The sequence below is a fragment of the Caretta caretta genome, chromosome 7, assembly GCF_965140235.1.
Source record: "Caretta caretta isolate rCarCar2 chromosome 7, rCarCar1.hap1, whole genome shotgun sequence".
Taxonomy (NCBI): domain Eukaryota; kingdom Metazoa; phylum Chordata; order Testudines; family Cheloniidae; genus Caretta; species Caretta caretta.
The window spans coordinates 7,506,972-7,534,625 of NC_134212.1; the positions used below are offsets into that span (position 1 = coordinate 7,506,972).

Here is a 27,654-nt window from a genome sequence, read left to right on the forward strand (position 1 = left end):
GCTATCTTCAATGACCAGTGATGGGACACTCGATGGGGAGGGCTCTGAGTTACTACAGTGAATTCTTTCCCTGGTGTCCGGCTACTGGGTCTTGCCAACATGCTCAGGGTCTAACTGATAAGCATATTTGGGGTCAGGAAGGAATTTCTCCCTGGATCAGACTGGCAGAGACCCTGGAGGGGGGGAGGGAGGGGTTGCTTTTGCTGCGGCATGGGGCACGGATTACTTGCTGGTTTGAACTAGAGTAATTTGGTGGAATATCTTTGTAACGTGAAGTCTTTAAATCATGATTTGAAGCCTTCAGTAGCTCAGCCAGAGGCTAGGGGTCTATCACAGGAGTGGGTGGGTGAGGTTCTGTGGTCTGCGATATGCAGGAGGTCAGACTGGATGATCACAATAGTTCTTTCAGGCCTTAAAGTCTGTGAATATCATCCTTACAGAGCAAATGCAGCTAATTATAGTTTACAACGATTAAAAAAGGGAAAACTACACACAACTAGCCAAAACTATGTTACCCTCCAAACCACGCACCTCCTCAGTTCACTAGCTCAAGCCATCCCCCTTCCAGGGCCCCAACAATGAGTAATCTTGTCTCCTCTTGCGTGAGATATCCCATAATTCTTTTCCACTACAGGCACGCCAGCAAGAGTTGGCTACTGTCATCCAGTTTTCATGGTAAATTTCTGTGTCACATGTTTAATGGGAAACCAATTACAGTTCTTAGTCTTTCTCTGTACAACACGTACAACTACAAAGCAGAACCAAAACTTAGATTTCTGGCAAAGTTAATTCCCATCTTCCACAAGGAAACACACAAACACATACACACCCTTTATGGTCAAAATTAGTTTACCATAAAACCATAGTTGCATCTTCAGAGAGTTTGAGGCCATTCCCTAGATTGTCTTTTTTTTAATTTTTATTAGAAGAATAAAGACAGCTGCCATAGGCTGTCCCTAGTGGCTGATAAAAGGCACACTCATTTGCAAGCCACTTTTCAGATGTTCCTATTTGGTGAAAATATTTTGTAATCTTTACTGAGCTCCTTGGATTAGGAACAGTCCATCAGTATTTAGACGTTAGTGTTCAGAATGAGGTTTACCCCTTAGGTCAATCCTGCTCACCATTTATAGTGAATCTTGATCCTCAAAAATCTCAGGTGGAGATTTTTACCCACCTTTACATATATAGTGTATATGTGCGCGTGCTGTTTATATGCAACTATTGTATGCGCATCTAACTGGGTATACACATGTATGCAACTATTCTGTATAGCCACGTACATGAGAAATACATAGAAAAGTTGTAATAAGAAGCTGGTGTACACTCCTGCCAACTCTCATTTAAATACATATTCCTATTTCCTCACAGACCCTAGATAACCATTTTTCTGATTATGAAATGATTATAAAACCAGCGACCATCTTCAAAGGGATCTGGTATTTTGGAATGGAAGCACTGTGGCATGCAAATCAGCCAGCTTGCTGCAAGTGAAGAAATGCTCTCCCACTGTCAAGCGAGTTGGCAACAGTACCTCCACACTGCAATTAAAGTAGTATAATGACACTGTGCACAAGCAGTTCATTAGAAAGTAGCATTTTCCCCCTTTGCCAGCTTTGCACCTGCACGAAGGTCTTTAAGTGAGTGAGCCATCAAAAACGGTTAAATCTAGCAGCTTGAATAATTAGGGAACTGGTGGCTCCCCAGTGACTCCACTGATGCTTTCTATGCTTCAGTGGTTCTCAGCTCCCTTTTCTGAGGCAATGTTTTAATTTAGGCCTGCCTTCTCCATTCTGGAGAGCTTCATCTATAATTCAGGAAAGGCTACAATGACTGGCCTCCCCCACTCCCAGTTTAACACCTTCATTATGCTGAACAACACTCATGGCTAAATCCTTTCAGAGACTAATCCATGCCAGATCAAAGGGGAGCAGCTTTTAAGGCAATCTCCACAGAGCTGTGATTATTAATTCATTGGAAGGTTTCCTCTGAAGTGCCATTTATTTTTTTGTATGCTAATGACGGTTAAAACACGGGGGCCCTATACCAGACAGTTCAACACTTAGCACACAGGCTGGTATTTAAAAAAAAAAAAAAAAAAAAAAAGTTTGGAAGTAGCAATGGCACTTAATTGAAGCCCCGAGACAAAATTCAAACTCCTGGCTTGAGTGATGATGAACGAAATTAGGCCCTTTTGAGTTGAAAGGCCGAATGTGACCAAAATGCCTCAAGAAAGGCAGCTAGATTATCTGAACATTACGAGCGTGTTTCCAACCTTACATTTTAAGGCAAAATGGATAATCCAAGCAGAGACCCAATAATCTGTCCAACCCTTCACCCATATGTAACCCCCAGTCCAGCAACATTCACATGACTTCTTTGCCATAGCCCCTCGGCTGTGACTCCCTCCACTCCCCTCCCTTCTTCCGCTCTGACTCCTTTGGCCCCTTTTCAGGCCTTAGCCTTTCTTATCCCCTAACCCCTGACACCCACATCCCCAGCAGCTGCTGCTTTACCCCAGCTCCTGTGCCGGTGCCTCTGAAGGAAGCCCACCGACCATAAAGACTTCCTCCACTACAGGGCTATTCTCTGTTCCTACCATTCTACCGTCTTCCCTGCCAAGCGTGCAGCCTTCCCACTCTCATCTACTCCCTTGTCCACAATCCCATCTGCTAAAATCTACCCTTTGACTCCCTCCTTGAACTTTCCCACTGTCCCCACGTGCTTCCTACCACACATAGGACCTCACCAGCTTCTTCAGATAAAAGGAAACTATCAACAAGACCAGCCAAGAAGTTCCCGCACCCACCAGTGGCACCTCCTCCATGCTTTCTCCAGTGACTGAATTTTCTGTCTGCCCTTCTCCATCTCTAACCAATATTCCCCGCCTCCTAATCTCCCTCACTCCTGTTCTCCACCCCGCCCTCACCATCTGGTTCATTCTACACTCTGGTCTTTCCCCATCCTCCCCCACCTGCATCTCCAACTACCCCGCCTCCCCTTCTCCTTTAAATTGATCTATGTCCTTCTATACCCACGATGGCAAGTCCCTCTTCTCCAACCCCATCTTAGGTCCCGACCACTTCACTGAAGCCACTCTCCCAAATAGCTCTAATGACAGAGTGACAATGCACCGCCTGCTGAGATTCATACCAGCCACCTGCCATCATACCGTGCACCCCTGGCATATCAGCATCAGAGACAGTGATGAAGGAGGTGAAAACTCAAACAGAGGCAAGAAATAATAATTAAAAGAGACTCCCAATTAGTCAGAATTGGTCAGAAACTTGCCCGACAGGATCGATTATAGATAGCTGATTTCAAATATCCTTCTCCATGCAATCCCTCCAAAAGGGAAAACGAACAATCTAACGAGCAGCTCGGACACTGAGCAATTCAGAAATCAACAGTGGGCTGAATATCTGCAAAGCTGAAGCCATCTACAAATATCTGCAATATATATTTTCTTGCACATTCCTCTCAAACAGAATCAGTTTTCTTTTTATCCCTTTGACAGTTCTGGCCCAATACAGATGCGCATCAGTACCACTCATATGAGCTCTAAAAAGTAATCATAAAATCACAAGATCATAAAACTGCACAAAGACTGCATCACTAATGAAACTGTCATAGTGGGTCATATCCTGAAAAAAAAAAAAAAACCCTTAAGAGACAGATGTTTGTCCAATTCACTTGAACTGTGAAGTGTAAGATATATTAAGCATAACCCTGAGATTTTCTCTGGTTTATTATCGCGTTTTCATTAGAGGTTGAGCATCACTCAGTGATTTTGTGAAAGGAAGCTTTTTCCCTTGAGTTCTGTGGACGAAGTGCAACTGAAGTGTGCGAAATCTGACCGAGAACAAATCCACAAGCTAGTTTCTACCACCATTGAGTGAGTGAATATTAAACTGCTCTAACGGCATGGGGCTCTATGAAACGAAAACATGTGCTCCTAGGAATGGCGTTTACTACCATTTAGTGAGTCTGGGGGCTGTCATGTCTCACACTTTCTTCAGCTTTTCCCGTTCCCAAAGTCCACATAAGAAACTCTCCCCACTCACCCGTACCCCCTTCATGTAAGGAGCTCAACAAAACTTCTAAAGCTTGGCTACTCACAGCTTGCTTAGGTTTTCAAGGCCTGTAAAAGCCCCATTGGTATCTTCTATTGTGCCTGAAATCTCGTTATGGTCCAGGTCCCTGGGGAGAAGACAAAAGAAAACTCACAATCAATTTCTCAGTCCTGGGCTCGCCATTAAAGAACTAAAGGAAAAAGTTTGGGAACAGCTTACCAAGAGCTTCCCATTTTGTCCTTGCCATACATCAGTGTTATCAGTAAGCCTAGCACTGCAGCTGAGCAGACTTTGTTTGAGCAGAGCCAACTACTTTTGCATGACTTTTCTTGCACTAAGGAAAGTAACTGATGCTTTCCAATCTGATCCCGTTCGCCACATTAAACGTGACCTGCAGTGGATTTTTAAAATCTGGGTTTATGCCCTTTTCTAATTCTTTATGCTGTATGAAGAAGTCCTGGAGGGGGAAAGTTCCCCTCAAACAAAGAGAAGCTTGTTCTGCCTTTCAAAACAAGAATTGTCATAAGAATTGTCAGATCAAGGTCCATTTAGTTGAGTATTATTTTAAACAGTGGCTAGCACCAAATGCCTTGGAGGAAGGTGTAAGAATCGCACAGTACACAGATGTGGGATAATCTGTGCTCCACATTAGGTCTCATCTCATCCTGATGTCTAATAGTCAGATATACTGGCTTAAGTCCTTCCAGAATTTATATTATCCCTTAATATCCCTTCCAGAATTATAATTACTGTGGTAACGCCGGATATTCTTGTCATCCACGTAAATGTTCAGTCCCTTTTTGAATCTTGTTAAATTTTTGGCCTCAACGACTTCCTGTGGCAATGAGTTGCACAGTCTAAGGTCTTGTCTATACAGAGAAATTTAGCAGCATAACTATACTGGCATAATTATACTGTTGTAACTCCCCATACAGTCATTCTTATTCCTGAATAAAGAGGGCCTTTTTCCAGTTTAATTTTCAAAATGCTCATTAGTTACTGGAGTTACATGGATCTTAGTGACAACAAGCAAACCAAAAACCATCAAAGATTTTTAAAGAGTCTAACTAAAATTCCTTTCCCCTCTCTCCCTTGATTCTCCAGGTAGGAGAGTGCCTTTCAGCAGACAGAACTTTAGAATTTCTAATGTTCTTTTTAAAAATAAAATAAAAATAAAAATACTTTTAGGCCTTTTAACATCACAGGAAAAGCAAAAAAAGAAAAACAGAAAACAACCCCCGTCCCCCACAAATTCATTATTTTCTTTGAACCTTAAAAGACTATTAGAACAGCAAGAGTTTCAATGTTTTTTTTTGTTTTTGTGGTTTTTTTTTTTTTTTGGTGTGTTACACATTAACACATGATATGAGAACAGAAGAATCCCATGAAGTGCACATAGCTCCGTACCAAGACTTCCTCAGCCAGGCCAGGACTGATTTTTTGCCACAGGTACCCAAATTAACAGCAGTCTCTGTTGCTAGCAATGATTTCTTGGGCTTTTCAACATGAACTGAAGTTGTGAAAAGAAATGGCCCACGGACACAATGCCCATTTCTCAGCTGACGCCATTACCAGACACGTGTCCCATATCTCAGTGCGACACCGACCCAGGCAGCGTCATGGTGGCTGTCAGCAAGATGTGTGGCTAGAACCATGCCAAGTGGATGGCAGAATAACAGTGCAGTAGGGTGTGGGCACAAACAATACTGTGGTGGCAGTTGGGGAGAGACAAGTGAGAAGAGAGGCAGGGTCTGGAAGACTTGCCATGATGCATTTCAGGATGTTGGGAGGACAGTGTTCCATAAATTGGATTATAAACGTTTCACGTCTTAGGGGCCACATGTTTTAATTCCTGCCAGTTTCACACTGTACATCAACTAACCCGCCTGCTTGCAACTTAGGTTCTCTTTTCTGGGACACATGAATAAACCTTCTATTCCTGGAGATTTGTCCTGAGGCCAATTCCACCCCATCCAACCCTGCCACTGTACTTGGGACCACTAGCCTTCTGGCCTCTTCACAGTATGAGAGGAGACAGGAGGGGAGGTGTTGAGAATGTTTGAGATCCCTGGCACATACTTTTATTGAGTGAGTGTCACCGGGTGTTTTCTTAAAAAGCGAAAAGAAAATAGCTTGGCTTGTCACTGGGCTTGTTCTCCTAAAGGAAGCTGAAAGGCTTAGTGTTAAGGGGGGTGGGGGGTGAATGTGGTGTTTTTTTTCAAATGGACAGAAAAATAGAGAGCAGGGTATTCTGGCCTAGCTCTCTTTGTATTCAACTCCTCTTCTCTCCCAGCCCCTGTTGCCAATTTCCTATTGTTTCTGGCTGGCTGAGCCTGAATGCTTGCTGCCTTGTTAATCATTATGCTGTGAGGTCCCCAGGCCTGACCTCTGTTTGAATAGCTCCACATTTCAGCAGTTTCACACCCACCAAAGGCTCGTCAACAATAGGCCATAATTAAAGCATGCTCGGGTCTTTTTCACCAGGTGCAGGACCCAACAGCCTTCCTCTTTATTCAATTAGAGCTCACTCTCTCCCCCCTTGCACTGGACACAAAAGAGGCTCTGCATTTGCTGCAAAGGGCACAGATCTACCCATTCCCGCTCCCCTGCTTTTTCTTTGGAAGCCTTTAGTCCCTGCACTGACAGCTGCCTGGGAGAAGGCCCTCTCTGAATGCCAGTGGTTGAAAGGCTTAGGCTTAAAAAAGAAAAAGAATAAAAAAGAATCACTTTTCAGTCACTTCCGCCCGTGTGAAACTCAATGAAGGAATAAATGTGTCCAGTACAGTAAGCGGGGAAGGGAAAGCTTCTCTGTTCTGATGTCCTTTTCATTAATCGAAGCACAATGGGGCTCAGTGAAGGGGAATAAAAAAGTACCACGCTGTATTTCTTTTTCAAAACCAGAATAAAAATCCAGTGAGCACAACTGGCCTTGAAGGCTGAGCTGTTAAACTTGTCTGAGGGATTTCATCGCAGCTCAGATGAAAGAACCGTGTGGGCCAGATCCTCGGCCGGTGCAAACGGAAGGAGCTGCCCTGAGGACACTGGAACAAGCTGTCCAGGGACGTGGTGGGTTCTTCCTCTCAAGACTAGCTGCCTTTCTGGTAGATACGCTTTAGTCCGACAAGTTACTGGACAGCGGTGACATTCTATGGCTCTTATCATGCGGGAGGTCAGACTAAAAGAAAAGGAGTACTTGTGGCACCTTAGAGACTAACCAATTTATTTGAGCATGAGCTTTCGTGAGCTACAGTTCACTTCATCGGATGCATACCATGAAACTGCAGAAGACATTATATACACACAGAGACCGTGAAACAATACCTCCTCCCACCCCACTGTCCTGCTGGTAATAGCTTATCTAAAGTGATCATCAAGTTGGACCATTTCCAGCACAAACCCAAGTTTTCTCACCCTCCGCCCCCCCACACACAAACTCACTCTCCTGCTGGTCAGACTAGAGGATCTAATGGTCCTGACTGGCCTTAAAATCCAGGAAACTAGGATGTTGAATCCATTTACACCAGCCTGAGGATCAGGGCCAGACTGCTCTTTTCCAATGCCACATTGTTCGATGCCATAGAGACTTTGTTCTTCCCTTGTCTGGTCAACTTGCAGGAATACTCCCTGAAACATATGTCATCAGCTAAACAGGACAGAACAATGACTGGAAGGATCATTTCCCATGGTCTGCCAGGGCACTTTGAAGCTCTCTCTTTATAACATGGCAGTTGATTTTTTTTTTCCGCTTGCGTTACAGATAGGGAGTCAAATCGACCCAAAGTTTCATAACCAAAAAGGGGCCCCCTTGTCCCCACAACATCGGGCCCAAGTCTGCTCCCACGGAAGTCACAGGGAAGATTCCCAGTGACTTTAATGGGATTGGGACTCATAAGAAATGCAGGCTGCCATCCTCAAATTCTTCTCCATCTCATGCAGACTAGTAAGCATGTCACTTGCAGTATCCATTGTCCTGTCAGTCTTATTGTCTGGGCCCAAGGCTCAGTGCAGCTTTGTGTACGGTTCTTCTCCATGTCAGCAAGCCGTCATCTCTCTAGCCCAGACTGAACCTCATTGGCTTTGCCAGTCAGTCAGGCTTTCAGTGTTATTTTAGGATAGATTTTATATTACATGTATTGGTTAATAAAAGGGGGAAAGGAAAGCATGTAAAAATGCTTGGGCGATGGAAAGATTCTTCTTCACGTGTAATTGGATTTACAGTGGAACCTAAACTGGTGTCTTAAGATTCAGTCCTTTTATGAGGTGCTTCAACTAACGCTGAACCAGATGCACAGCCCCATCGAACTCAAAAAGACAGTATGGAAAATGCTGCCGTTAGAGCTGAAGAAGGGTTCAGAGATCAGGGCTTTCAACAATGCGTTTAGCTCAGCACATTCTGCTCTGCCAGGCCTAAATCTGAAAGGGGAACCACAAAAACAATGAATCTAAAATAGCCCACTCATGAAAAATTTTGCCCCCCTGACCAGCAAAGAAATTCATCTTATCCAAGTGCAGAGCTGTCAACTAATTCTGAATACTAATAATTTTACTCTGCACTTTTAAAGCTCCTTTCAGGCTAGGATCTGACACAACATTCACTAGTCCAGGAACTAACGATAAAGGGATCCCTTCCCTCCTCAACGTTGAAATACAGCCACTTCTGGGGTGAAACACAACAGCTGCTTAACAGCGCACAGGAACACTTAGGAGAACGTACAACTGTAAAGCAAGGAAGAATGCTATATAAAAATCCACACAAAAGTGCAGAGGGAGATTTGGTTTACAGAAAAAATTATTTCCTGTGTTAGTCAGGGGAGCAGGGTTGGCAGTTCGGGCACACGTGCGTGCGCGCGTGTGTGTGTGTGCCAGGTAACTTACAGAACACGCAGGTTTTTGAGTCCTTTGAAAGCTCCCTCTGCGATATGGTTGATGGAATTGTGGCTGAGTCGCAGCAGATGCAGCCCTCCCAAGTCTGCCAAGCTCCCCTCATCCAGTCTGGTTAGGTTGTTATAGGACAATATTCTAAAGAGAAAACCAAACAGAAATCCAATCACTCTGGCTGGCATTGCCTGAGCCACTCCACAATATCCCTGTTGTCTCCAAGCACATCTATGCCTCCCCTGCAGCTCCTATAAAACAGTTACTGTAGGGAGGCAGAACAGGTTAGTTAGGAGAAAATCAGGCGAGCAGTTTGCAAATATCACCAAGGGGAGAGGGGATGATCTCCCGGAGCATAACAGTAAGGGGCAGATCAGGTGGCACTAAGTGTATAAGTCAATCTCTGGTTATGATTCTATGACACACAGCCATCAGCATCAACCCCGGTTGGGCCCAATCTCGCCTCGCAGCTAGACTCAAAGGGATAAGAGTGGAGACAATCACCCTTCCCTCCTCACTTTGAGGCTGCAAGATGCTGGCACCTTCAGAAAGGAGGATTCTAAAATCGATGCAGATTCTTTGCCTGGCCCTGGCTGTTGCATCTTCACGCACTTCTGCAAGGGGAGCCCCAGACAGCTAGGTGTGGGTGTCTCAACGCCAGTCGAAAGTGCAGGCCAAAGCAACTGCACGATGTAGCAATGCACATTTTCATATTCCCCCTTTGTGCAAAGTAAAGGTCACCAGCCCTCCTCCAGTCCCTCTGCCCTTTTATCTCAGACTGCAAAGCATACTGGAGATGACTAACTGCAGTGACTAACACTGGAGGGCTTTCATCCATCCTTTTCCCATTGCATGTGCTCTGTCTGGCTTTTTTATAATACTGCTCCCGTGCCATTTTGTAGCTGGTACTAAGAAAAGCTAACACGCAGGCAGTGCAAGAGAGACGAGGAGGCTCCTTGGACCAGCCAACCGGAGGAAAAGTAGGGAATGCTGCTAGCAATCACCAACTCCTCAGGCAATGAATAGCCCTACCCTTATAGGGGAATGCTACAGCATTGCCCCCAGGACCACAGCACTGCTACTGCAAAGGGGCTGTGACAACGGGCCAATCAAGGACTGTCCTGGTGAGGGGAATACTCTGGTATAGCACAGGCAAAGCCATCACTTACTAACTAGCCCAGGGAGCAGAGTGCATGGCTGGTTGTAGTCAGATTTCCCCTGGGCTCGGGTTACTCTCAGTTGCTGGAGTGGCCCTTTGGGACTGCTGGCAGTTGGGTACACATCAGAGTAGCCTCTGGGCTGCTCTAAGTTGCCCTGGTGACTAAATAAGGCCCAGCATTGGGGTGGGGGTGCACAAGTAGTGTACATTTCCTCCCCCTAAAGGTTTGGCATCGACCCAAGCTGAGAAGGAAAGTTGCCCCACAGGGTGGGTGACTCAGGAGTTCAAGACTCCATGGAAGTCACTGGAACTTGTGATCCTAAGTCACTTAGGCACCTTTGAAAATCTCACCCATTTTGCTCTGGCCAAATACTGAAGCCCTTTGTAATATAGGTGATGAAAACAATCTCTCAACTCTCTTCAAACCTCCAGATTCCTCGTTTAGCCCTGCCTCTAACCAGCCCACTTAAAAATGTGTCTAGGGCACACATGAGAGTCACTGCACAAGCCAAAACCTAAGTCAAAACAGACATATATTCTTAAGCACCGCAAGTGTCATTTACTTGGCAAATGAGCAGTCTGCCTTTTGAATGTGTGAGCAGAAAGGCGTTGGAAGAAATTCAGCAGAGATTAATGAATTTCAAAAAGGCATAGGACAACATACTTTAGTTTCTAAAGAAGCTGTAGTGTTAGTTATGAAGAACTGGCAACTGATCAAAATTATGTCCTCACCTGTGATTAAAGAATTTGGCTTAACCCTCCCCTTGACACACACACAAAAACCCACTGCTAGAAAGTAATCCTAAACCTGGCTAGGGAAAAAAACAGTTCCCTTGGATATTACCCAGAAGGGTTTCTGCTACGACCAGTAAAGGTATGTTCCCTTCAATTTTTCCTGATGTCACTTGAAGATGGACAGCAGCAAGCTTTAGAATATCTGTGGGTATGGTGCAATCAGCTGGAGAGTTTCAGATGCTCGGCACCTGGTCTTCAGCATGCTCATACCTCAGCCTCCCGCTCAAAGAAAAGGCTGATTTACAAAACGGCCCATTTCTTCCTCAGTACTTTACATTAACCAGGTTCGGAGAGAAGTAGGCAGGTCTGCACTGCTTGCCCTACATTTCCATCACTCTCCCAGTGAGAAACTGCTAGCATTCTGCTTCTGCAGCATGGTATTTTGGAACAGCCTAGCTAAAGAGCTCTTCTTGGCTGGTGGCAAGCTGGGCGTGTGGAGCAGAGAGAGAGATGATAATAAGGAAACCAAAAGGAGTACATGGTACCCTGTTAGACAGCCAGAAGTTTTATCTCTGATCTACATTTGAGTGAGTTACATTTTCCATGACGTTTCATTCCCATGAAATCAAACCGTGGATAATGGGCTTCGTTTGTTTTTGTTTTTTTTTTAAAAAGGTCCAGTCTAGCTCCCCCTTTTTATTTGGTGTATTTATACCAGCATATTATGCCTGAAATTGGGGGTGTATTCCACTATATAGAGGTCCATGTACCTGATTTGCAGGCACAATCAAGCATTTAAGACACCTCCATGGTGGCATAAGTTTTCCTTTCTTTGACATCTTCTAAACCAGTCCAAATGCTTGGGCTATATTTCCTCCCAACCAGAAGATGGAGACAAACACACACAACCTTTTATTGGCATCATACTACCCTTCCCTCCCATAAAAGCTCATGGTTTCGGGTGAGTCTACAAAAATGTAGACAGAAAACGTTCTCTGATACCTGAAAATCAAAAGCTTTAACAATAACAAACAAAATCTGAATGGGACTCTTCCAGTAAGGCCTGAAGCTATGTCTGCAAAACCCTGTAATATATTGCAAAGGTGTGTGCTAACATCCAAGTGGCCACCTTACAAAACTAAACCAAATATGGTTTCCCCCACTTTCAGAACCAATCCCATTCAGACCGAGCATGTCTTAATGGCCTGGCACCTTTTCCTCAACAACAATGTAGGCCACTGATCATTTTCTTAATCTCTTTCCAGATCTATGACTTGGCTGACAATAGTGTTCTCCTTAGTGCAGGATCAATACCCTCTGTGACTCCATATTTGGCCATTCTGCCCAGTTAGAGCTACCCTTCCACAGAAATGTCCAGAGAATGAAGACTTTCTTCCCTTTGATTCTTTAGGTTTGAGCAGGACGTGGGTGAGGCAATGTGCTGACTCACCGAGTAGGCCACTGAGCCTCATCACTGAAGTGTGGGAAAGTTCTTAGCGCCATCCTGAGCTAGTGAAATATCAAACATAGCTCTTTATGGCAGCTAGCCTGCAGTTATCAGGCTACATGCTGAGTGTATCGCTGCAGGAGGAAGTACCTTTCAGAGCAGCCAGTCTCAGACACGTCTGATAAATTAGATGAATTGTTCATGAACATTTTCTCCAGACAATATTTCTTCTCTCATCATCAAAACATTTCTGAATTTGAGATCTAGTATCTTTCTCAATGGAAGGGGGAACTCCTAAAAATGTTTAGCTTGAGAAGATCTGCTCTAGGAATTATTCTGGGGGCAGTTCTCTGGCCTGTGTTATATAGGAGGTCAGGCTAGATGATCACAATGGTCCCTTCTGGCCTTGGAATCTATGAATCTCCAAGCAGGATGAATCTGAAAGCAGGAGCTACATTTCCATAATAAAACTGAACTTGTCACGTTTTTCTTTTAAAAACAAATCTATATTGTGTTTTCTAACCAGACAGCTAAGCATGTTTAGGGGGTGACTGCTAGTCCTGTCAATATTGCAAGCATCCTAAATGTTTCTCCTTCATCTGAACATTAGCAGTGACAGAGATGCCGACATCTCTCCCCTGAGGCCGCATACATTTTTATTTATCGAAGAGATCGTAAATGAAATGTTCACAGCTGGGAATCTCAGGAGAATGAGGCCAACGTGTTTACCTTCCAACAGATGAGCCCTATAGTAAGAGTCATGTACAAACAGAAGGGACAAGAGTAAAACACTTCACTCATTGCTTTTGAGGTAGCCAGATATTAGGTGGTTTAAATGTGATTATTTATTATGTCAACTGTAAAATACAGACTAATCACGCAAAGTTTCCTCTGAGCTGTACAGTTTATTCAGTGCAAGAGAACACAAGTCTTGCAACTAGATAACCTAAAAGGAGCCACAAACTATGACCTCAGTCTGCCTTTTAGTCCCTGTAAACGACCGTATTTGTTTTTAGCAGGATCTATTCCTTATGCCCAGCACAAACACCTTTCGAGCAGGTATCATAATAACTAACAAGGTCATTATGACTATCAGGAAGCAACTTACAGCTCATGCAGCTTCTGACAGAACTTCCAGCTCTCGGGGTTGATGTAGGATATCAAGTTGTTACTGAGGTGAAGTTGGTGGAGAGATGAGAGGCCGTAGAGGGAGCCGCTGTTCACTTGTGTCAGGCTGTTATACTCCAGGTGCCTATGAAGACAAGCAGGATAAATGACAGACTATCCATGAGGCAGCACCAGTCTCATTTTGATGAAGTTGAGGACTTCCAAAAAGAGCTGGGAAACTTTCTATAAAATCTTCACTTTTCTTTTAAATCCAGTTCTGTACCTCTCAACACACACCCACACATGCACGCATCTGTGCACGGCCGCATGCTGAGCATGCAAATACAAGGACACGCAGGAGAAAAAAAATATGGAGCTATTTAATCATCCTTTGTTCAGATGTGAAAACTGCCTCCCATGCACACTCCACGCCTTCTCCCAATGCCAAACCAGGAGTTAGTTCCCAGAGCCCTGTTGCAACAAAGGCTAAATGGTATTGCCCAAACTCTTTTATATTCCCCTAAAGAATTGGACAAAGCTAATCACTGTGTATCAACAAGCTTTAAGAAGTCTCTGGCATTGCTGTTTATCTATTTTAGGGTTTTATACTGCTGCTCACCATCACAGCATTTGAGTGCCTTCCATGTAAAACCAACAGCAAAGTTTACTGGATCTCATGGAGTTTCTGGCACATCTCCCTTTTGGAGATCAACACTATGTTGGGTTAGGATTTGGGTTTGGGGTGGAGGGGGGAGGGGTCGGGGAATTGAAAAGGGTTTGGGAATAAAAGGGTATTTGAACTGTGAATGTCACTTATGCTGGAAAGGCCTTGCAATGTTTCCTAAAGATTTCTAAAGAATACAGACATATTTCAAGAGGATTCTACCTTGTACATAAGACATAGATGGTCGATTTGAAATCTTACTAGAAGAGCTCTAGTTGACCATGCTGTGGAGGTGGAGAGAGACTGTTGTTAAATCCTTCTGTCCAGCTTCCACTCCAAGTCAATTCCATGGATGGTTGCCTAATCACAGTGGTAATGCAAGGAGATCCTACAATGTGAGGCACATGGGTGTGTCCCCATGCAGAGCCCCTTTGAAGTCAATGGGGTCCCGAGAGGCACACTGCAGGATCAGGGCTTTAGTCTGCACACAAATATATATGATGTCTCTGAAATAATCCCTTCCCGAGGATGTGTACTGAACGTCTGGCTGGCAGCATTCAGAAGCCAGGGATCTCTGGGACCATATTCTAAGCAGTGTAGGATATATTGGTGTCATATCTCCGCATAGCAGGTGGTGTTTCTCAGGACACTAAATGAGGGCAGCATCCAAGAGACGAGAGCAATGGAAATTTACCTGGAAACAGTAATCCTTTCAACTAGTGTAATCTGGTCAGAACCACCAGTCAAGCATAGGCAGCCAAACTCAATACACTGACACAGGGAAACAGGTTGCTGGAGAAAGGGGAAGAAGGATTACATATGGCAGCAATCCAGTGCATGCATGGCACAGAGAGAGGCACCAGGAAAGGCATTACACCTTTACACCTTCCCTTCCTTTTACTATCGCCTCAAGTAAAGCAGTGTGGAGGTGACAAAGCAGAGCAGAGACTGGGTATCTAGTGGATGAGAGGCCGAACCGAAGATCTCAGAGCACAGAAATCCTCCACCGGCCATTGTGTGACGGCAGGTCATATGTCAAGAGTGCCCACCAGTCCCTGGAAGAACTGTGGGGGAAAGGAGGAGGTCACGGGAGAAGTAGAAAATAAATCTTTCCCCCAACTTACAGAACTTGCATCTTGGCCAGACCCCAGAAGGCCCCATCGGTCAGTTTGCTTATGTCATTGCGCTGCAGCTTCAGAACATCTAAGCTGTCCAACCCATGGAACGTCAGGCCTTCAATCAGGCGGATGCGATTGCGGTTTAACTCCCTGAAATCATCAACACCGTGGAAATGTATTAAGTCCCAGTCCTTTGTCATGCAATCATCTGCGTGACACACAATGGGGCGGAGGAATGCCGACAACTTCTCCATGAACTGTTCCCATGAGAGAGCAGAAGAGTATCGGAAACGGGCCAGGAAAATCAGCGGGGCCCATTCTCTCTTAAACAAACTCCTTCTTGAGCAAACTCAGAGCTTAAATTCTCAGAGTGTTTCCCGGACCCCCCAACCATTGGGGGCTTGAGGCTTCAGTTCTGCTCCAGCTGAATTTAAGCCCGGAGTAGGGTGACCAGATAGCAACGGTGAAAAAACGGGATGGGGTGGAGGGGTAATAGGCACCTATATAAGAAAAAGACCAAAAACCAGACTGTCTCTTTAAAAACGGGACGTCTGGTCACCCTAGCCCTGAGGAAACTCCAATATAGGGCAATAAGTAAAATGGATGTAGATTAGTAATCCCCTCCCCCATATAGTTTTCGGATAAGCCATTTATACTTTTTATCAATTGAGTTCAATCTTCACAATTCATCTGTTCCAATGCAGAAGCACCATTCAAACCCATACAGTTAGGGATCAGCATTACATCCTTACAAACCTCTGTTTATAAAGGCTTGTGGCTTGTAACGGGCCAGTAAAAATTTACTCTGACAAACATATGTCAAGTGTGACCCCAGATGTAAATTTTATTACTAGTTTGGAAGGATAACCCCTTCAGTTTCCTTGACAAATTTAGCCTTTTTTTCCCTATATTAAGAAAGTAATCAATAAAGAAACAAGAGGTATCCGATGAGACCTCCAAAATGTTTGCTTTATTAAGCATTTTTTTAAACTAAGGAAAGTTTAAATAAAACTTAGGAAAGCCAGTTATTTCTGTGCACTATATTCACCAATAATACGTGAATATACTGGGTGACTTGACTTAACCTATACCAAGGGCATTAGAACAGGTAGTTACAAATCATGCCATGAGTTAGATCTAGGCACCAGGGTGAAATGCCAGCCCCACTAAAGTCAGTGGCAAAACTCCCATTGACTTCAATAGGGGGAGGATTTCATCCAGCATGGTGTATAGATTTAAACAGGAAGGTCAAACTTTCATAGTACACTCAAGCCTACCTGCAAAAATGCCTATGCAATGCCTACATTGTGTGTGTACAGCAGTTACCTGGACACCAGCTTGCTGGGGTGCAAAACCAACCCGATGGAGGTGCCTTCTCCACTTCCCAGTGGGAGCCAAGGTAGCAACATGGGCAATACACGGGGGGGGGGGGGGGGGGCGGGTTGGCAGGGGAGGAGCGGCAGAAGCAGCTGCTTTCCGATTTGGGGGGATTAAAACTCAGTTTTAATGCTATTCTCACACCCTTTCTGAGCACGACTATTTCAAGCTTGCCACTTCCTGCTCTGCAGCATTGCTAGCGATCCTACTCAGCCATACTTCACCTGAAAAGTTAAACAGGATTAATTCTAAAACTCTGGCCGCCCCATCAATGCCCCTTTGCATGCAGTTCTACATGGGTAGATGTTCACTCCTATATCCATACGAGGGAAAATTAGACTCATCTGAAAACCTTCCTCCTAAGGGGCTTAGGAGCTCAAATACCACTGACTCTCCATGAAACTTGCTCCTAAATAGCTTCTTCAAAACCTCCTGGTAGATGTTCAATGCTGAAGGAAACGTGAATCCTGTATGCATCCAATGGAAAATTTACACCCATGGATGTACGCAGTCAAGCATCTCATAAGCAAGCTTCCCAAGGGACAAGCAGAATGTGGCTGGGTCGTAGGAGTAGTTTTTAACTGAAGCCCGGGCGGTGGCAGAACCCCCACTTCAGGGAGGCTAGTCCCCCAGCTACCCCCCCCCCCCGCCTGCTGGAGTTCTAAGCCCCTCCACCCCATGGCTAGAGCTCTGGCTGGCCTGCCCCAGCTGCCTCAAGATGCCTGACCCCCTGGCCAGCCCGAGTTGCCCCAGCCTCTCCGGCCGACCCCACCCCCAGGCCAGTCCAAGTTGCCCCAGGCTGCCCCTAGCCTGAGCCCCGAGCTCCAGACCACCTGCCAGCTTCAGGTGACAGGGGGAGTAAGAGCAGGGCCTCAGGGCAGAGCATGGGCAAGAACATGGCCTGGGTATGGGGAAGCTTACCCTCCCCTGACCTTCGATATCCACTGACCATGACTAAAGCTTGAACAAAACTGTTCTGGGCGCTTTGGGTTTACTTAATGGGGTGGTGATGGTTTGCCATTTAGAGGTACTGGTTTCAATCTTCTCTATGGTCTTTTGTGCAAACAGAGCTTGATCCTAAGCCCACCAAACTCAGTGAAAAGACTGCAGCGGGCTTTAGATAGAGTCATAGACTTTAAGGTCAGAAGGGACCATTATGATCTTCTAGTCTGACCTCCTGCATAACGCAGGCCACAGAATCTAACCCACCCACTCCTGAAACAAACCCCTGACCTATGTCTGAGCTACTGAAGTCCTCAAACCATGGTTTAAAGACTTGAAGGTGAACAGAATCCTCCAGCAAGTGACCCATGCCCCATGCTGCAGAGGAAGGCGAAAAACCCCCAGGGCCTCTGCCAATCTGCCCTGGAGGAAAATCCTTCCCGACCCCAAATATGGCGATCAGCTGAAACCCTGAGCACGTGGGCAAGATTCACCAGCCAGACACCCAGGAAAGAATTCTCTGTAGTAACTCAGATCCCACCCCATTTAATATCCCATCACAGGCCACTGGGCAGAATTACCACTAATAGACAAAGATCAATTAATTGCCAAAATTAGGCTATCCCATCATACCATCTGATCCGGCCTGTAAAGGGGAAAAGCTGAACTCTTAGATTGACTATTTACATATAAGGCACACTTATAGATGCACATGTAGATCTCTGCCTACATAGCTCACGCTGTACTGCAGCCAAAACAATAGCAACGTGTGTGTTAGCTCATCAAAAGTACTCTTTTGTCTACTCAAATATCACTGCACAGTTTAACGACCTTCCTTCGTTGCATTTTTATTGCCGCATAAAGATACCTGTGTGGTCTCGAAAACATAACGCTGTCATTCAGCTCTTTCTGCCCACTTGCAAAACACATTTTTTCCCCAACCAAAAATTTTTTTTTATCAGCTGCTGTAAGGGAAACAGATCTATTTGATACTGTAAATAGCTGAGAAGCTCATCAGTTACATTTTTTTCATCTAAAAAGAGTGACCTAAATAAGTAATAGGTACAAGACGGACAAACACACACAAAACACCCCACCCCCGCACTCTCCTAATTTGTTTTATTAGGTGTCGCCATAGGACTATTAAATATAGCTTATTCCAAGTTTTATAGATGTAGGGTGAGGAAGGGTTGCATTTGGTGTGTATGTCCTCAGGGAAATTTTGTCTCCATAAAGTTTGGTTAACCTTAATTAAGGTGCACATTTCTACTCACAGTTGTGTTAGCCTGGGTAACTTGAATGCCTTAACAGGAAGCAGGGTGATCCTGTTTTTACTCAGTCGAAGTGTTAGCAGGGACCGTGACAGACTATCAAAAGCACCAGGCTCCAGGGTGCTGATTCTGTTGCTCCCCAGGTTGCTGTAATAAATCAGCACAGAAAACGTAACGGTTGTGTCAGAGGACTTCGTTGTTAGTTATCAGCCTTTGCTTGGTCTTCAAACGGGCTGGTGAAATTAGACACATTACATTGGAACTGAGCAGGTTTGGGGACAAATAAAAACAAACACGCTTTCTCAGAACACATTGCCAGCACCTAGCAATGGAAGGTGCTGAGTGCCCCTTCAGAGATGCTTGGCACCAGCTACTCCAATGAAGGAGACAGTCGGGGGGCTCATTGTCAGACCCACGGCATACAGGGGCCATTGCTGTCACCTCATTCTGATGGTTCCAAAAATTGATGGCCTCCAGACAGAGGAGTGAGACCAAACCCACAGCATACACACTCCTTATGCACAAGCCTGGCTTATGAGCAGAACCTGTGGTTATTCTGCGCCTTCTAGAAAACACATAACATATATCACTGACCCCATACACGTTAGGATTATGTTGTATTTTTCCTGCATGGCTCAAGGGGAGCTCGTTTGGCTCCCACTGACCGCTGGTATGTATGGCTTTAAAAACAAGGGTTACCCAACGTCCATTTTAATGTGAATATGTGATCACAAGGAAAACAGCCACTTTTCCCCAGCTGCACGTGTCTGATTTCAGAAGCAAGGCACAGACCTCAAGGTACACAAACCCCTGTCTGGGATGGTCTAGGCTAGGTATGCTTAATCCTGCCTCAGCCTAGGGGCGGACTAGACACCCTCTCTTCCAGCCTCATGTTTCTAGGGTTCCCATTATGGAAGAGCTGTCCCTGCTCTGGATAGTTGTTTTGGCTTCAGGTTTCCGTAGCAATGCAGGATGCCCGTACCTGAAGGGCACACGTGCCTTTCTCTGTCACCGTACACCGCTCCCAGTGCAACTGGCAAAATGACGTCCCTGCATTATTCACAGATACATCCGATAACAAAAAGACAAGGCTGGTGGGGGTGGGAGGCAAGGGGACAGACAGAACTGGCTGAGTTTTAATTCACTGTTGCATTTAGAACCCACAGTTATAATGCTCTATTTGAAATGTTTGTTAGCAACCCTTTTTTAAAGGCAATTTTAAAGGCCTCCTTTTTTCTGCGGTAACTCGACTAATGCTGTTCTGAACAAGAAGAACTTACAGCTCCTTTATGGGAAGTCCCTGTGGAAAGCAGCCGCTTCGTATTTCCGTGATGTCATTGGAACTCAGGTCCAATGTTTCCAGGGCAACGTAAGGCTTCAGTTGACTTGCTTCAATGCTGTGGATCCTGTTGTGATGCCTGAAACAGACAGGATGAGAATTGGAGAGAATCAAGTTTCCTTAAAGAAAAAAAAATATAACCAGAGAGAGCAATTGATTCCATCAGTCGCCAGTTGGCTTTCCACACTGGTATTTAATGTATTTCTGAAACAACGGTCCAATCAGAAACCAGTGTCAGAGATACATACACTGGCTCCCTGCTGTTTCTCTGGCTAGTCAGATTGTAATAAATCACAAACATTTGGAGTTTTTTCTATTTTGGTACAAGACTTTCTTCGATAACTACCGAGTCCACTGATGCATTCGCCTTCCAGAGATTTGGGCCCAATTCTGGATCCCTTCCATCCCCTTAACTCCCAAGATAAATGCATTATTAAGAGAGACTACAGGATTGGGATTGTCACAGGAATTCTCCCAGTGTCGACTGATGATTTAGCAAATTGCCAAAATTCCAACATAACACACACAGGCTGGGATTTTTCAAAGGGAGATAAAGAGACACCCAAATCCCAGTGAAAGCCTCTGGGGGTTGTTTGCCTAGGTGCTAGGCCCTTTTGAAAAGTCCCAGCTCTAAACTATATTACAATGATTTCTAACACATAGAAACAGTATCCAGGGGCTTGATTCTGCAATCATTTCCTAGCATATTGTTTACTACCCTAGACCAAACTGTGTGCTTAGAATAACTCTCGGCACTAAGCATCGCACTCAGCAGCGTTTGTCGGATCTGGCCCCAAAGTAATGATTCAAGCCAGCTGCATTTTCATCAATAGTCTGGAGATTTAACATTGGAATTGTTTTGCTCACAGAAAGCATTACAAATCACTCACTGGATTTCCACAGCTGTCAAACAACTGAAGAGCTCCAAATCTGTTTGCACCTGGAGAGTTTAGTTTTAAAATAAAAGCCCTCTCTTTTCTTTCTAACTCCTTTTTGGCCTGACTCAGAAGGAAGAACAGTAACCAGACTTTAAAATCTCTCTCTATATATTGGGCATTAGACACAAGTAGTAAAGCAGATGACTGACATGAATTTAGACCAGCATGAACAGTCACTGCTATTACCAGCAAGGCTGAAACAGACAGCTCTAAATAGAGACATTCACAGACACTTGAGAACCTGTTGAATAATAAGAGATAGTAAAGTGATTTCAGACAAAGACTACAGCTTAATCACGCCAGCTACCCTCTAAGTAAATGGAGAGGGGTGGGGAGCCAGCAGTCAGGCAAAGCATTCTTGAATGCAAAATGGGAACACCAGGCTCTCCAGATCCAGAGGAATCTCTTTTAAACAAACACTTGGGATCCAGTACTCACATGCAGGCATTTATCTTTGAACATGTCCTTGCCATCTCCCTCTCTCTGTTTCCAGACCCTCCCCGGCCTTTATAAGTCCAGACAAAACCCTTTAACAGAAGCCCAGCTCAGTGAATTGAAAATGTTTTTAACGAACAGTGAGAAAAGATCTCTCTCCACAGCACAATGTCCTCTTTCCCTCTCGTTAATACAAACTGATGGTTTCTCCACAGACTAAGCTGGTGGTTTAAAAAGACACTGTGTCAAATTTAATGACAGGTTTCAGAGTAACAGCCGTGTTAGTCTGTATTCGCAAAAAGAAAAGGAGTACTTGTGGCACCTTAGAGACTAACCAATTTATTTGAGCATGAGCTTTCGTGAGCTACAGCTCACTTCATATGTTGCCAAGTGGCATAAACAGGCCTTAGAATAAATGAGAGTCAAGCCCTGCATCCTGAAATTAAAAAAAAAAAAAAAAAATCCTTAAAAATATTTGAAATAACTTATTTTTGCTCCCCTTATTGATATATGTAAAGGTCTTTTTAGCAAGGAAGAAACAAACTTTGGCCCTCTCATTCCTGCAATGAATTCTACATGAGAGGGATCCCTGAGCCTGGACAGAGCCCCAGAGGGTATGTCTACATGGCAATAAAAGCCCTGCAACTGGAGCTTGAGTGTCTACACACCAATTTTTAACCCTGAGCCTGAGCCTCAATCAGCAGACCTGAATCAGCCATGGGTTTTTTAATCCCCATGTAGACATACCCCGATACTGTATATTATAACTGTATATTCTGATTGTATGCCTAAGGGAAAACAGTGAAATGGACTATCCAAAAGGGGCTGTCACATCCATAAATTAAACTCCTGGAGAAAAGAATTTCTCTTACACCCATTGCCCTGTGTTAATAATCTGAATTTGTCACTTCAGCAGGTTCCTTTTAGCACAGAAATATGATTTTTCAAGCTGACAGGATCCCTCTAAAATGAGTGCAATAATAGGTAATGCCAAAACAAACCGTGGCTAAGAGCCCAAATCAGGAAAGCACCTAAGAACATACTTAACTTTAAGCAACACACTTAAAATCCATTTCTGTTCCGCAAAGCATGTACTTAAAAGATAAAAAGAAAAGGAGTACTTGTGGCACCTTAAAAAGCAAAGGAGTACTTGTGGCACCTTAGAGACTAACCAATTTATTTGAGCATAAGCTTTCGTGAGCTACAGCTCACTTCATCGGATAAACACATTCTTAAGTGCTTTGCTAAATAGGAATAAACTTAAGCGTGCGTTTCAAAGCTGTGCTGAATCAGGAACTATGCGTTCAACTCTGGTCTCAGACCTACTGTTGTAACTGCAATCAGAATCTAGCTGTAAATTACCAGGAATTGTAGCTTCATAAAAAAGAACGTCAAGAATCTATAAATTACCTGGTGATTACTAAACACAAAAAGCAGTAACTCTGTAAGGGACTGAAAGCATGAAATGGTTTCAGTCATGCAGAGCAGTTCAGAAGTAGAAACAGACAGTCATTTTTTGGAATATTAATATTACTGTATGTATACCATGCATCAAAAGCACAATGTCCCAGAGTTTACCATAGGGCCCAGTTTAAGAAGGAAAGGAAAAGGTGGGTGAAGTGGAAGATACTATTTTGGTCTGAGCCATGTTCAAGCAGTTTCCAGGTGACTTCCGTCCATTCAGCTGTTGCTTTTTCTTGTGCTGCAGCTAATAGATTAAGGAAGGGGTGGGGGGAGTGCATTATTTCACATAGGAAAGCCAGGCTTCTCTCTCTCTCTCTCTTTCCCTCTCAAAGATGGGCCAACTCCAGCGGTAAGTAATGACTCCCAGCACCACCTCCAGCCAGTTCCAGCTGGGGAACATCAGATAGTTTGCTGCGAGCACTGTGCCATCTCGGAACATCGCACTTCAAACAAAACCAGCCCCGATGACTTTTCCTATACACAGCGTGTGATATAAATACAACTTATTCCAAACCTTCACCAGCTTGATTACATTTTCTTTTTTGTGCTTTCAGTAGACACCGAAACACAGTTTAACCCTTCCTGTTATGGCTTGGGACTTTTTCACTCAGTTTCCTTCCTTACCAGTCCCAAGGCAATTTGAAAGCAGAGTAAATTGTGAGGACGTTATGCCCTGATCTCTCCTCCCCCTTCAAAATGGCTGGGAAAGAGGGGGATTTTACTGTGTACTCCTTATCTTAACTTACTAAACTGCACAGGTTACAGAAGAAATTTCAACGAAAATACCTGATCAGCCTTGAAACACAAATACATGGTGCTCCCCCCCACGCTTCCCCATGTAGCACAACCCATGGGAACAATTTTACTGTCTCATTTCAGCCATTGTGACCGCAAGAGTACAAGATGACTATGCTTAATATGAGATCCAGTCATTAGAGCCAGGACTGGCAGCCAAGTCTCTGACCATCTAGCTTCCAGCTCTGGTACTGACTCATGCCTGGGGCATGTCACTTGACTCTTCTGTACCTTCAGTTTACTCATCTGTCTTGACCAGGATGCTATGAGGCTAAACTCATTCAGGTCTGTAATAACTGTAAAAGGTGCTAAATGAGCAAAATATTCTAAGCGCAAAGTAAATCCTACATACTCCGCTATGTTAGCTTTCCTCATCTTTGTACAGCTGTGGAACATGCCCACTGGTATTCCAAACTATTCAGATGAAGCTCCCAAACCATCCACTCCCCAACCCAGCCAGAAGCTGAGAGCCGGTTTCCAATAAGTAGTGAATACTTCCTTGGCACTCTTCGGCACTGCTCAATGGCTTAAAATTTAAAAAGCAAATGGAATGTTCAAAGGAAACAAAGAGAAGGGCTGTGTGTGTGTGTGGGGGGGGGGGGTTAAGTCGGGGGGGGGGGGGGGGGGAGAAGACAGATGGCACAAGTTCAAAAGATCACAGCATTTCCAGGAATCCAGGCCTGTATTTTAGAGGTAAAGTTACACCTTAATCCCCGGGGATATCCCTAGTGCTAAATGTTTTAATGAATATTTATTGATGAACAGGCTGGTGAGACATTTTTCACTGGTACTAATTGAAAGAGAATTCACCTTTCACTGCTACAAAGGGCTTTTTTATACAATAAAGGTGCACTGGCCAATTCAACATAGGGTGTAGTTAAACCTGTTCAGAAAGCTGTGTGGACTCCCTTATTTAGGTTTCAATCAGGCTTATTTCACTTTAGATTCACCCTATTAAGAATCAGTTTAAATTAAGCAAAAGAAAGCCACTCTTCAATGGAAAATAAGAAGGTTTGCATCAGTTTAAATGGATTTAAATTAGATCAGTGCAAATTTCTCAAAGAGACAGGACCTGAGTCGATGCTGTCTGAGCTGTAGTAGTGTGCACTGCAAATGTTTAATGTGAGAGAAGAATGGAGGCGGGGAGAAATCACGTTTAGCCTTCATCTAGTGTCAATTTACAGTGCTGGCAGGGCTCTGGGGAGAAAAAACCAAATACAGCAAACCTATTAAACCAACACCTGTTATAAGCATCAAAAATAAAACCAAGCTTCAAAAGAGAGACAGACTTGAGCGAATATGTATTTCAGCTACAGTCCTATTAACATTCAAACACATTCTCAGAATGAGCAGAAAGGGGGAGTTTGGAAACAACTAGAGGGCAGAGAAATTGAGGGATAAAAAGTCAATTTTTACTCTTGGGTAATATTTTCAAAATGGTCAAGTAGCGAAGGAGCCAGACCTCCTGGCCATGGAGAATTACAGGCGTTTGCTACTGAAGGAAACCAAGGGCTGATGTCAGGGAAAGGCCAGGCAAAGAGGGCACAGTCAAGCATTAGATCAAACACAGTGTTACATGAGATGGATCAAATATACCGTGACTAACTGGTGCCTGGAATTACACACCATCATTCTGCTCTCTCTCTGGCAGCGATCCCCACCCCAATTCCCAGGGAGGTTAGAAGAAGCTGATAGCATTAAGACCTGCTTCCCTTAGAAACATAGGAGAAGATTCATGGCACAGGTCCCCACTGCTCTCACCCCAGACACAAGTGCCATATGGCTAAGGTACATTGCATGGGACTGCACATAGTTCAGCCCACATTTTCCCTACCTGTCCTCTAAGCAGAGCATAAAAGCCACACTTTCTCACTAGCCTCTGCTAGATGGGCAGCTTTCGTCACATGTATGAAGGGGGCTTAAACAACCCATATCTGTAGATTTATGCTTTAATTTAAAACAAAAAATGACATTGCTAATAGACATGGTCGTGAAGAAAACTTTCCACAGGTGAGCTGAATGCAAACCAAATCTCCCATTGCCTTCTTGAGTCTGTAGTCAGGCATCTCCGGTGCCTGAGCTGCTGCTCTTAGCTTTGCCAAATAATAACAGACTGAAACTGAAACTCAGGTTAGTCTCACTGTGCTATTCAGCACCCTGACGGCTGCAGAGCATAATGATCAAGAATAATGCCGGTTTCACATTGCTGCCTCTTGGCATAGCTGTGAGCATCAGTAGAGGCAGAGGCTATAGCTAATCACAGGGGAGGAGGTTTCAGAGCAGTAGCCGTGTTAGTCTGTATCAGCAAAAACAACAAGGAGCTTTTATGGGCTAAAAACTGTATCTGATGAAGTGGGTTTTAGCCCATGAAAGCTTATGCCCAAATACATTTGTTAGTCTCTGAAGTGCCACAAGGACACCTCGTTGTTTTTTCACAGGGGAAGGGTATCCAAAAAACCATGAGGTCGGGTAGAGTAACAGAGACCTTTCATTTCTCCCCTTCCCGCAGCAGCCATGATGCTGAAGGAAGTGGGGGTGGGGGGGAAGGGAGCGACAGACACACACACCTTCCCCAAGGCTTCCTCTTGCAAACAGACAGGAGATGGGAGAGTGGAGGCCGCAGAGTTTCAGATTCATCAGATAACTTAATCAGAGGCCGGTATGAAAACAATGGAGCCCTCAAGTAGGGGGAAGTGACTGCAGCACATTGGTAGAAATCCCAGATTCCTCCTTCTGCACATGAGCTTTGGGTAGCTGGCAGGGCTTTCACTAAGGCACTATCTCTGGACCTTGATGGTACCTCCACCCTGCCCTGCATCTGCCTCTCACTACTATGTGTGCAAGAAGTTTTTCAAGCCCTTACCCCTAGATCGAGTAGAATTAGATACGGTGTATTTTCAGTTTGGTTGGATTGCACCCAACTGCTGCAAAATGAGGAACATGAAAAGCATCTGCTTTCCCCTCCACCACATCTTTAAACCTAATTTAACCTGAATTGTGGGGTTACATTTTCCATCCTCAAAACCTTACGGGGCAGAGTCCCAGCTGGTACACATGGCTATAGCTCCACTGAAGTCAGCTGAAGACCTGCCCCATTGACAATTATTTTTGGTGTATGTCTATATCTCTTTAAAGGAAAGAAAAAAGCCCTGAGAAAACTATAAATCAATTCAATGCCAATGAGGGACAGAGGGAGAATGTGTTTGTAAGTCAGTTCATATGTTTTGAACTATGCAATAAACCAAGAGGATAAAGCTTCTCATGTGATCCTAAAAATATTACTATTCAAAGCTTTGTTCTTTAAAAGTATTTTATTCCAGCAGAACTCCACCGCTTTATTGGAGGCAAACTATTACCCCTGGAATGAAATCAGATTAGTTATATGAAGGGAAGCACACGAGAGATTAACTGACTTGCCGAAGGACGTGCAGAAAGTCTGTTGCAGGACTGGGCAGAGAGCCCCGCACTTTAGATTCCTAATCCTGTGCTTTAGCCACGAGATCAACCTTCTCCCCGCAAACTTAAATGGCTAAGTATTTATGAATAATAAATACCATTGGTCATGCTATACAAATGGTCCTTTGCAGACCCCAATTTTGCCGGCAGATGCATCTAACTTGCATGCACTACATCAGTGTTTCTCAACAGCCAGTCTGTGGACTGGTGCCAGTCTCTGAGATTTCCCTGGCACCATTTAGGAAGGCAGCAAGCTGGTCTCTGGTATCAAAAAGGTTGAGAAATACTGCACTACATCATGTCACTGTGCACATCATCACCTATAAGGTTTAGACTTTTTACCATCAGAACAAATTGTACATGTTTGTCAGTAGTCCAACCTCCCCAAAAGGAACACATGCTGTATTTATTTAAGGGAACAGGGCCACTGTCATTTCAGAGCAAAATTGCATGGGTTAT

General features: G+C 44.4%; 1 protein-coding gene across 4 annotated transcripts in view; it reads right to left on the reverse strand.

Annotated features, from left to right (window-relative positions):
• The window catches only part of LRIG1 (leucine rich repeats and immunoglobulin like domains 1), a 128,118-nt gene that overhangs the window by 16,755 nt on the left and 83,709 nt on the right, over window positions 1–27,654 (reverse strand). For all 4 annotated transcript variants that reach the window (XM_048859495.2, XM_048859492.2, XM_075130225.1 and 1 more), the window contains exons 4-9: window positions 20,049–20,186; window positions 18,772–18,915; window positions 15,185–15,328; window positions 13,398–13,541; window positions 8,949–9,092; window positions 4,120–4,200 (exon numbers count right to left, since the gene is read on the reverse strand). In XM_048859495.2, the coding sequence (XP_048715452.2) occupies window positions 4,120–4,200; window positions 8,949–9,092; window positions 13,398–13,541; window positions 15,185–15,328; window positions 18,772–18,915; window positions 20,049–20,186 (795 nt within the window). The remainder of the gene's footprint in view (window positions 1–4,119; window positions 4,201–8,948; window positions 9,093–13,397; window positions 13,542–15,184; window positions 15,329–18,771; window positions 18,916–20,048; window positions 20,187–27,654) is intronic.